Source organism: Labrus bergylta, chromosome 3 (assembly GCF_963930695.1).
Source record: "Labrus bergylta chromosome 3, fLabBer1.1, whole genome shotgun sequence".
Taxonomy (NCBI): domain Eukaryota; kingdom Metazoa; phylum Chordata; class Actinopteri; order Labriformes; family Labridae; genus Labrus; species Labrus bergylta.
The window spans coordinates 27,209,789-27,220,650 of record NC_089197.1 but is presented as its reverse complement, the minus strand read 5'-3'; the positions used below and the strand labels follow the sequence as shown (position 1 = coordinate 27,220,650).

Here is a 10,862-nt window from a genome sequence, read left to right as displayed (position 1 = left end):
AACTATAAAACAAGCACAAACGGTGAGCTAACCTCAGTTTTTCTCACTTGGCTTCAATGATTTGGATTGACCCTTTAATGTGTTGTTAGGTGTGTGATGATCCCCCAGCTTTGAGAGAGAGCCAAAGATTTTCACACATCTCATTGAGCGGCTGGTGAGAGACACCACTGTCTGTCCTTCTCCTCACTTTGAAAATCAATAATAAGCTTCTATGTGCTCATTCACGTGTCTCCATGTCGTCCTGCAGAGATGCCTGAGGCACAGATTTGTATTCATTTTAACAAGGGTCAGAGATTTCGGATTTCATATCCAACCCCCTGTGGAGATTTTAGAACTACTGACCTAACGGTGAGGGACTTTTAGCATGAAGTCTAAACTGGGTTTGTTTGAGATGTTTTAGAAAGGTCTCTGTCTCCCTCTTGTGGTGGTCACTGGAAACAACAGTTTTTAAGACCGTTTGCAGCAAACCTTTCAGAGCTCTTGTAAAACAAAATACAAGAATTTGAAATGGTTGACTAATTCCCATGTATTAATCTTTTTATTTTCCCAATTTAACCTACTTTGGGGTCTTTTGACGTTAAAGGGCACTAATAAACAACGTGAGCCATATAATGCAATGTAATCATTATGTCAAAATATATTTTTGTTATACTAAGGTAAGTAAAGTAGTTAAATAAAATCAAAAGTATCATAATAAGTTTTAAAAAATATAAGACAAGAGAGTGCCACAGGAATGAGTTCTAAAACCAAGAAGTAAGTTAGCATTTTAGCACAATGGGGTCGTTTGCCTCAAACTCAATGTTTTTTTTTGAATGGGTTGGTGGTTGGATGCCTGACATAAGGTCTTTGGTTAACACAAGCATAAGAGATTTTGTTGTACGACATTAAATACGTTAGTGAATACCCTCATTTGTGAATTTTGAAGTTTATACGTGTCCTTAAAATAGGCAATTGCTAACAACAGTGCATTAAACGTTATGCCGGACACGTTCTCTCACTAGTCCAGCTTACGGCCTTAAGTCATGTTTTCCTGTGCTCTTGCAAACTCTTACATTTTTTTATAAATGTTAATTTAGTAGGCTACAGTTTCGCTATCTAGTCAAAATTGCTAGTTAGCTCATTGGAGACATCCTGAAGCATGGTTTTGGTGATGTTGAAGCCATGCGACCATGGTGTAGTTCGATAGTAGCATAATGTTAGCTTTTTACTTCTGGGGAATGCATTAACACTTCAAACACCATAAAAGTGGTCTTCATTTGTGAATATTATCTTTCTGAACCAAACGTGACAGTGTAATAAATGTGTGTTTGCCACAGAGCTTGTTTTCTGCAATGATCCAAAATCTGATGCAAAAATCCCTAAGCCTTTTTTTGGAAGGCCCGATGGCAATGCTAATTTCAGGGCTGGCCTACAAAAATACTTAATTTTGTACAACTAAGTGCTAGCTAGCAGCTGCTAAACGTTGAGCCAGCAGTCACAGTAAAAACCACAGCAGCTTTTACTGAAACATAAATGTATTAATGTGCAAGTCTGTCACTGTTTGTTACCTGAAGGACAACATTTCAACTAATACAGTGCCGACCTGCAGCAAACATATTCCATCAAAACATAATGAGGAAGCCAGAGAAACCCTTCAAACGAGATCATTTTTGTCCTCCAAATGATAGCGAAAGAGATGCATGTCTCACACAGGGGCTGAGCTTTCTGTGGTCAGTGACATCATGGGACAGAAGCTCTTCCTCATTCAAAATGACTCACTGAAGTTTGGGCCACTCACAGTTTTACACACAGTTTATTTGACTGAGTGTCCCCATGATCTTCTACAACTTGATTATAATCCTTGAAAAGATAAGTTCATCCTGAGGAAAGCAACTTTGTTCAGTCCAAGGAAGTCACCGCTGTGATGGCACCACTGATGTTTAAAGATGCCTTCTGGGTAAGTGTGTTTTTTTAGCTCTGAAGCTTTACAGAGACTGCCCTTGAAACTCAAAGACCATTACTATCCTTATATGCATACAGTTATTTGTCTTTGGGGTTTTAACACTGAACAAACATTATACATACACTAAACTAAAACCTGTTTTTATAGTATAGACATTTTTGACAACACTTGATTGTCAAGGCATGTCACCCTGCATTTAGTTTACATATTATATTCTAACATATACTATTCATCTGCATACCTAAAGTTGCCTACATTTATTGTCACTTATTCATTCCGTTTTAAGGTTATGATCATAAGCAGGGAAGAAAAGCTGCAGCATGAAAGCAAATTGTAGAACAGTGTAGAAGTAAAAACTTCCCTAATCATGAAAAAAAATGTCTTCGTTCAGTTTTTTTAGTTACCCAAGGTGAGTGGTGAGTTACTGTTCATAAATCTGACAAACTGATTCTCCTCTTTTCTGTAAGTCTCAGCTAAGCATTTAAATGACTGTCATTTGACACACTGTCACTTGTTGCCTTATTTGACCATCCATCTGCATTACTCAGAGGGGCATTTTGATGAAGTACTGAGTATGTTGCCAAGTCATATACAACTCTATTTTTTTTTAACTCTGTGCTGGTTCTGCTTTTTTTACCACATAGTTTGTCCATGATTGACTCAAGGTCATGTTGCAATATCTTTTGAGCAATTGCTATTTTCTAATGTTTTCCATGTCTTGCCATTACAGGGCGCGGACTTCACGTGTCATACCGGTTATGAAGCTCTGATCCAGAGGTTACAAGATGGAAGACAAATGGGCAAAGATGTGGAGGAGCTTCTAAAAATGAGGTACATTTGGGAATTAGGATGTACGTATTCCTTTTTCAATTACACATCTAGATGAGTATAAATAAAAGTAAACCTGAGTTAGTTTGTTTGCAATGATCCCCACAGAAAGACTACACCTGAAACCTGCATGACCCGATCGCTCTGAAAGAACAGTATAAACAAGTTAAGATCGCACTATAAGGTGGTTCTTGTTAAATGTTGAAGTTGTAGCTAAAATAAAGTCAGTCAGCAATACTTCATGAAAAAGAGAAGGGCCTCTAAAGCATACATATGCTAACTGGGCAAAAGTGCAAATCCTAGTTTCTGCAAAGTAAGACAAAATACAAAAATGCATGCTTCATTTTTAGCAATGTAAACTGTATATCACTAAAACCCTAAATATTACTTTGTTTTCATGCTGCACAGGGCTCTCGCAGAGGAGAAGTATGGGAAAGAACTGGTGATTATTGCTCGTAAAGCAGGGGGACACACAGAGATCAGGTAAATCAGCCATCACTGAGATCAACATAATGTAGTGGACATACTGTGCACTTGGTATATAAATATGATGTATTTTCAAAATGAATAAAAATATGTTTACATTCTCCTCTTTTACTGATAGGAGTTTGAAATAAGGTGTAATGCTGCATGGTTAAAACTGACCTGCAACAAAACATAGGTCTGGCACCTTTGAGTCATGTTCTTTTTAGACGACACATTTGGCACAGTTAACTTCTGTGTGTGAAAAAGAAAGAGGAAAAAGTGTATGTAGGTGTAAGTGTATGTGGCACTTGTGTGTTTGTGTGTGTGTGTGTGTCGGGGAGGGTTACTGTAGCAACATCTTGCACTTAGCTTTTTGTGACTGTGTTCTCGGAAACAAAAAGAAGAAACACATAACACATTGGTCATGAATAAGATACTTGTGACAGCTGTGTTTCAAATTTAAAATATGTCTGTTGGTGAATATTGAAATATTTTTTGGGGTGTTTGCAAAGATCTTAAGCCTCGTTGTGGCAAACATATAACGCAGCTTGAACACTTAATGATCTCTCATCTTATACATCGTTTTTTTCAGCACCTTGAGAGCATCCTTTGAACAATTAAAAACACGTAAGTTCATGCACTTATTTTCATGCTAGACAAAGTCAACCAGAGCACTAAACATTGCTGCAATAATGTTTCTTATATGTCCAAAGTTTAGAATGACTCATTTTGTCATTTCTGGATTCAGAAATCGAGAACATCGGGAACTTCCACATCCACTTGTCTAATATATTGAAAGAGGAGGTGAAAAAGATCGAGACATTCAGAGAACGGCAGAAAGAGCAAAGGAAGAAGGTATACAGGGCTAAATGCAGCCCTTAACTGATTGTAGATTATGAAGAGATGAGGTTTGCTTGGCCTCACGAACATAATGTGAGGTTTGATAGTTAGAGTATGTATACAGTAGCATGCAACATGTTGACCCTTTTGTTACCCCCTAAAGTTCCAAAGCATCATGGAGAAGGTTCAGAAGAAAAAGGTGACATGGTACAAGAAGACTATGGAGGTAGGAGAACACCCACAGCTGATATCATTCAAGTCATTGTTGGACAAAAATCAAATGTGAATTATTTACTCTTTGTGGAGAAACTCGCTTGATGGCATTATACAATGTGGCTATCAATAGAATCTAAGGCAAACTTAGCTCATCATGTCTGTGGTGGAACTCTGCAGCCTGTGGTTTCTACCTCTATTTTTTTAACAGTCTAAGAAAAACTACGAGCTGAGATGCAGGGAGGCGGATGAGGCTGAGCAGGGGGCTGAGAAAGCAACTGTCACATCCAAAAACGCAGACAAGGTGCAATAACTAAATGAGCCATGATTCTGTTAAAGTGAAGTCGGGGTTTACAGAGTGAAATGAAACACATATCTTTTAAAGTGATTCAGCCTGTTGCAATTCAACCAATGAATAATGATTTGTTTCACTTTTGTAAATTCAGCTAATGTGCAAACTAAATTCAATGTCTTCAGCCTTTGGATGCACGTATCATTATATTCAGGTGTGATGCAGATATACTTGTTTGTTAACACAGCTTGCCAACTTGTCATATGGGTCATGCGTGTCGCTTCCTGTGTTATATCTATAACACTTAGGTACGTCACAGGGCAAAGCAGTACAGACAGACAGCAAATGAAGCAGGTATCAACAAAAAACCCATTTCTTCTCTAGAACTTCTATTTTTAACCTGGAAACATTTTTTTATTTTCACTGTATTCAGATGATTCTCAATGAAGCTACAACTGATTATCTACATTTTGAAAGAACTTGATGCAAATGCTGCAAACCATGGAACCATCTCTAACATCACTCTAATCTCTCACAGAGAAGCTGTACTCTAACAACGTTGAGCAGCTCGAAAGCATTCGCCAAGACTGGGAGGAAACACACAGAAGCACTTGTGAGGTACTAGTTTGATTTATTTTCTTTTTACACTTTCGCATCTCACAATTGCTTCTAACCACAGAAACACACCCTACACTACATCCCCTCGGTGCGCAAAGTGTGATTTCCTTTTGCAGATGAGTGATGCAATATGCATAATTGTGAATGATTAAAAAAATAGAACCTCACATGCTCAGTCAGGCTATAAATAACTGCATCCTACATGTCAAGTTCTGTCTTGACATTTCAGAGATGTATCTAATTGAGAACATGTACAGAGAGAGAGAAACAATAAGTGCAAATAATCAAGCTCCTTCTGATACTCAGTTACTGGAAGAGTTTGGAAATATGAACCCATAGTGTACGTCATGTATTTGTCAGGTGTTCCAGCAACTTGAGGGAGATCGCATCAGCATGCTCAGGTATTCTCTCTGGGACCAATGCAATCATTTCTCCATGCAGTGTGTCAAAGACGACGAGGTGAGTCTACACACCGTTACACGTATACAAAGCCAAATGAAATCAATGTATCTGCTGAGGGTTTAGGTTTTAAATCATGCTGCATCGTGGGCTTCATTCTAATTTGAGAAGCAATGTATTGCTAATGATGTTAATGTGGGTGTGTTACAAAAAATCTACCCAACACTTGGGTCATGGTCATAGTTACCATGGGCAACTCACAGAACAAACGACATCTTGTCTAACCACAGCTGCTGGGTCACGTTTGTGCTCCTACTTACACACTACTGAAAACACAGCTCACTCCTCATTGAGGATATATTCTATCTGCTCAACATTAACATACAGCACATTTTCACAATGTGAATACTCAAATTGACACATTTAGAATGTTATGTTATGTCATCATGTAGCTAAAGCATGTCTGTATATAGCATCTATATGCTAGCATGGCTCTGGATATATACAGTGGACACTTTTTTAAATGGGAAGAGAAAACATTTTGAGGAAGATTTAGCCAAGCACATGCTTCTGATCTTCCTGGGTTTTGTTGTTGTTGTTGTTGTTTTTGCATAAAGAACTTCACAGTAGTCTCTATAAAGAACTATTTGTATGTCTTGTTGAGCTATAGAATAACATTGCAAAAGTGTAGTTGGGATTTCCAAAAAATAGCTTTCTGTTTTAAATATAGTTTCACGAGGAAGTGAGGAAGCTGCTGGAACAGTGCGACATCACAACAGACAACAACTGTTTCATAGAGATGAAGGGCACAGGGTCCAGGCCTCCAGGTGAGCTGTAATGGCGGGCCAGGCATTTATGATAATAATAAAAATCAGAGAAGTGAGAACAAAGTGTCACTTCATTAAAAGAAAAAGTAAATTTAGTGCAACTAAAGTTGTTACCTTTTTTCATTCTATGTACATGCAGGCAAAAAGCACTTGCACTCACTTCCCTTTTCTGCTCACAGAGCCCATAGTGTTCGAGAACTACTACAAGAGAGACATATCCAGGGACAGCAATGGCCAAGTTCATTTTGAAGAAAGAGGAGGCGACACGATGAGGTCTGAAGCAATACGCTTTGACATGAATCAGGAGGGGACAGCATTATTACTGTACAACTTTGAAAATGTCAAGGAACGTTAATTGTCCCCTCCTGCCTGGTTTATTTTTCATCAATACCTTCACTCACTTTCAAAATGTTTGAAAGGACCACATGCATCCATTATGTACAATCATTAGTCTGATGATCGGAACGTTTCTGGAAGCCACTGTGTGTGTATCCTGATATCTTTCTTGACCTGGATCAATCAGGTTCTCAGAAGGCCTGCTGGCAAGTTCTGGGACGATCAGTGTCGACAGTCTTGAAAATGCATCACCAACAGTGACATCCATTGGTGAAGGTTAGTACTGCATGCTCGTGTTGGACCCATAGGAACCCTTTAACAGCTCTTGTGGGGTGTCATGACGTTTTTAGCCTCATTAACCTCACACAAACACCATTTCATGACCAGTAGCGGACTATAACCACCACTGCCACTCCTTCTAGTAAGAAAGCAAAATATCAGCCCAATTTGTAATTCCCTCTCCTATTGTGCTGCAAAGGTTCTGTTTGACAAAGTGTAGTCCACCTCTGGCATCACAATTTGCAATGCAATGAGAAAACAGCGGGGAGGGAGGGAATTACAACAAGAAAAATAGCTGGCATCATCACACAAATTGATTGTGTAGCCTACCATTGTACCGCACAAGATCTCATAACAGCCCGCAACCCCAGCTAAGTAAGTGACAGATAGCCTACTCAGTCAGGAACATCGTGAACAGCGATCATGGCATTTGGGAACCCATCACCACAAACAAGCAATATTTTTGATAAATAATATTATTCGATTGGCACGAAGCTTTAGCTTACAGTTGCTCGGTCACTGCATAACCGGTGTAAGAGCGACTTTCAATGAGTCTGTAATATTTACAGCATATGGTCTAAAGTCGTCAGATCCCAATCACCTCTTTGTTTAATTTTTCATTAAACATATATCTACAGAGTATTTTTGCCATTAAAAAAGTAGACAAATTGGTTATGAGTTAGGACACTTCCCAACTTCAACATCTGCTGTAACCAGCCACAGATGCATTTGCCTGAAATTCACCAGTTAACATGGTAACTGTTTAAACCGTAACACCGGTCATTATGCACAATGGCCGTTTCCTCAAATAAACCTCAACTTCACAGTGGCAGCGGCGGCCAGAGCAAAATGAGTTGGCAAGGCGGCCTAAGAACTGACCCTTATTAGATGGTTGAATCTGTCATCCATAGATATCGCTTCCCTTGTAATTTCTGGAGTTTCTGGAGCCCCTCAAAAGACTTTGTTTTCTGCTCAAAATTAAGCCCAGGCTTATATCTTTATCAGCCGTCACTTGTAAAAATTGTAAACCTAGCCAAACTCCAACTTTTCACTGAAATGTTAATCCTGAAAACAGCGTGGATAATTCACACACGGTTTCCATCGTAGGAAATCGTTAGCTTGCTAGTTCGGCAAAGTTTTGGCTAGCGTGTGATGTCCTTATCATAAGTAATTTTAAAGCCCACCCACTTAGAGGAAGGTTTGATTGATCCATTTTACTCTCGTTTAAAACTTTCCTCTCATTAAATTGCTATTACTTGGTCGGCTGTAATTTTGCTGTATGATCACAGAATCATACAGGCAGAATTCTGATAGGCCGTCGAATCAGCCTTTTTCTTCACTTTCCGATACAAACTGAAAATGCTAATTTTAAACGTTTATGTTTTAAGAAACATTTGGTTTATATGTTAATTGTCAAATTATGAATCAATTATATTAAAATTAAAACAGAATACTTTTTAAATATTATTTTTTAAATACTTTCCCCTTGGGTTTCACTGGGCCGATGTCACACTCCAATGCTGTTATTATGTCACACTCACGTAGCCTATTTCGGGTTTAAAACTGTATAAAAAATAATATGTCATTACTTTTTCACTTACTAAATATTTAAAATCCATAAAATGACTCCAAGAGGACATTGGACATATTTCAAGTTAAAACAACATATTTGATTATCAATTAGCTGCCTTTAGACAACAGCTCATGTTGGCATTCAATACCTCCCACTCCAGCTTAAACGACTGTTTGATTGTTTTACTCAATATGAAAGGAGAAGCCGCAATTCTAACCTAACAGTTATATTAACAGTGAAATGAAAATGGAGCCATATTCAAGGTGAAAGATCAATTTTAACAACCCCGTAGACACCAAAGCCAGCTTAAGTGTTCAGCTTGGAATTTGTGCATCATTTTATAATGTTTAACACTATCAAATGGTTTAGTCAGCCAGGAATTGGTTGAATACCACCATTAGCTGTAGTGCAATTGTGTCCAACCTGTGTAAGGTCTTGTCTTTTATAAGAATACAATTGTGTATTTGCTTTCACTCTGACTTCAGTGGAGAGCTCAGATGATGGATATGCACCTCTGCCAGGCCTCCAGCGTGCAGCACCACTGGACACTGAGCAAGCTGACGGAGACATTTATGTTGCACTATATGAATACGCAGCACGGGTGAACACTATGAAGATTTTATTTACTCTCATAAATATTAACAATACTAATTCAAGAACTTGACATGAAAATTAGTTTGTCAACTGGTTAAGTACAATTTTTCTGAGAGTATGGTATGTAAAGAGAATATGAATAGTGACGTTATTGTCATCTAACATTTGTCATTTTTGTTTATGCTAACTGGTCAGGAGGGGGACGAGCTGTCTGTCAGTACAGGAGACATGGTGCGAGTGTTGGAACAAGGAGAAGACGGCTGGTGGACAGTGGAGAGGAATGGGCTCAGTGGACTGGTGCCAGGAAATTACCTACGCAAAATCTGAACATACAGACATAAACAAACAACAAGTCAAATAACACCACACCAAAAGAATATTCATATGCATAAGGGGGGGGGGGGGGCATTAAGTAATGTTGACTGGTCACAAACTGCCAGACTTCAAGACTCGTTACTTTTTCCACCAAAGTGAACCAGGGGCTGGTGTTAGTGCTGTGAGGAGCTGGTTCAACTTGCCAACCGTCTCAGAACCAGCTTGCTTTTCTTAATACACTGAATACGTCTCTGATTTCCTGGCAGCACTTGCGCGCCATCTAGGCCTCTGGGACTGGAACCTGTTACATGATGCACGTTGTTTTGTTAACTAAATCTAAAGCCGTAGAATTGAATACATAAGACCATAATGTACTCAATTTTAAATGCTGCCGTTATCCAGTCTCTTTTTTTTTCATTCTAATTTTATGAATACAATTGCTATTTCTAGTCTACTAATGTATTTTCTCTTTAAATGGCAAGGTACAATGTAATTGGCAATGAGAATTTCACATTTTTCAAACAACACCATGGAGCCTGCCTCTGTTAGCTGCTGAGCCATAGCAGTGGTGTCCTGAGGATTAGCAACCAGAAAGCATTGCATTGACAGAGAGAGAGAAAGAGAGAGAGAGAGAGAGAGAGAGAGAGAGAGAGAGAGAGAGAGAAACAAAGCACAGTGAGTGAACTGCTACACACTTTTTTGTTTTGGAGAGAAATTTGGTGCTACAATGCAATGTAAAAGTGAAGTTAGCAAACACAACTCAAACGCAGCTAACTGCTACAGTGTGAGCAGATTAGGCTAAGCAACTGAGTAGTGATCTGTGTTGTGAAGTATCTCATCTCCCTGCTGTATCCAGTTTTCATTTTACCAAACCAAACAAACAAACTGTGACTATTTGAAGGTGGCATGTTTATGATTGGTCAAATCAACAAGGACTCACCGTACTAAAAATGTTTCAGTTGCAACTGCTTACTGCAGAACAACTAGTGTTAACGTATAGTGTAAGCCAAAATGAAAACTCATCTGAACTCTGACCATCACGTTAATGACAGTTACGTTAATGAATTCCTCTCCAATTGACAATCACATGTTGCCGTAGGCCAAATGTGATGTTATACATCTTAAATAGCCATGATGTGACCTGCTCTTGACCAGCAGCTTCAGCACGGTATGAACCAGTCCCATGACTGTTCATTATATTTAAATTATACGCTGTGTAAATATGTAGTGCAGTAGTGTAATATGTCTGTGGTCCATAAGTTATTTTCTGTGAACTCAGGTAGTCTACCAGCAACTGGACTGTATTAACCATGCTAATAAAATATCAATCAAACAGTCAAC

At 38.7% G+C, this 10,862-nt stretch overlaps 1 protein-coding gene across 2 annotated transcripts; it reads left to right on the top strand.

Moving 5' to 3' along the window:
• Positions 1-1,713: 1,713 nt before the first annotated feature.
• Positions 1,714-10,861, top strand: LOC109988092 (proline-serine-threonine phosphatase-interacting protein 1). Of its 2 annotated transcripts, XM_020639490.3 has the most exons (15): positions 1,714-1,936; positions 2,673-2,773; positions 3,179-3,253; positions 3,828-3,862; positions 3,984-4,090; positions 4,239-4,301; positions 4,500-4,592; positions 4,889-4,934; positions 5,119-5,198; positions 5,559-5,657; positions 6,328-6,424; positions 6,604-6,697; positions 6,948-7,036; positions 9,098-9,213; positions 9,402-10,861. In XM_020639490.3, the coding sequence occupies exons 1-15, from the start codon at positions 1,904-1,906 to the stop codon at positions 9,531-9,533; spliced, it is 1,260 nt and encodes a 419-aa protein (XP_020495146.1). In that variant the 5' UTR covers positions 1,714-1,903; the 3' UTR covers positions 9,534-10,861. The 2 variants fall into 2 exon arrangements, with proteins under 2 accessions (XP_020495146.1, XP_020495226.1); XM_020639570.3 differs by lacking the exon at positions 1,714-1,936 and having other exon boundaries at positions 2,673-2,793.
• Position 10,862: the final 1 nt, after the last annotated feature.

Excerpts from the sequence above, each read along its gene's own strand:
- LOC109988092 (XM_020639490.3), top strand. The coding sequence starts at position 1,904 with ATGGCACCACTGATGTTTAAAGATGCCTTCTGG. Across the intron at positions 2,774-3,178 it reads GAGGAGCTTCTAAAAATGAG|GGCTCTCGCAGAGGAGAAGT; the intron begins GTACATTTGGGA and ends CATGCTGCACAG. Across the intron at positions 4,302-4,499 it reads GGTACAAGAAGACTATGGAG|TCTAAGAAAAACTACGAGCT; the intron begins GTAGGAGAACAC and ends TTTTTTTAACAG.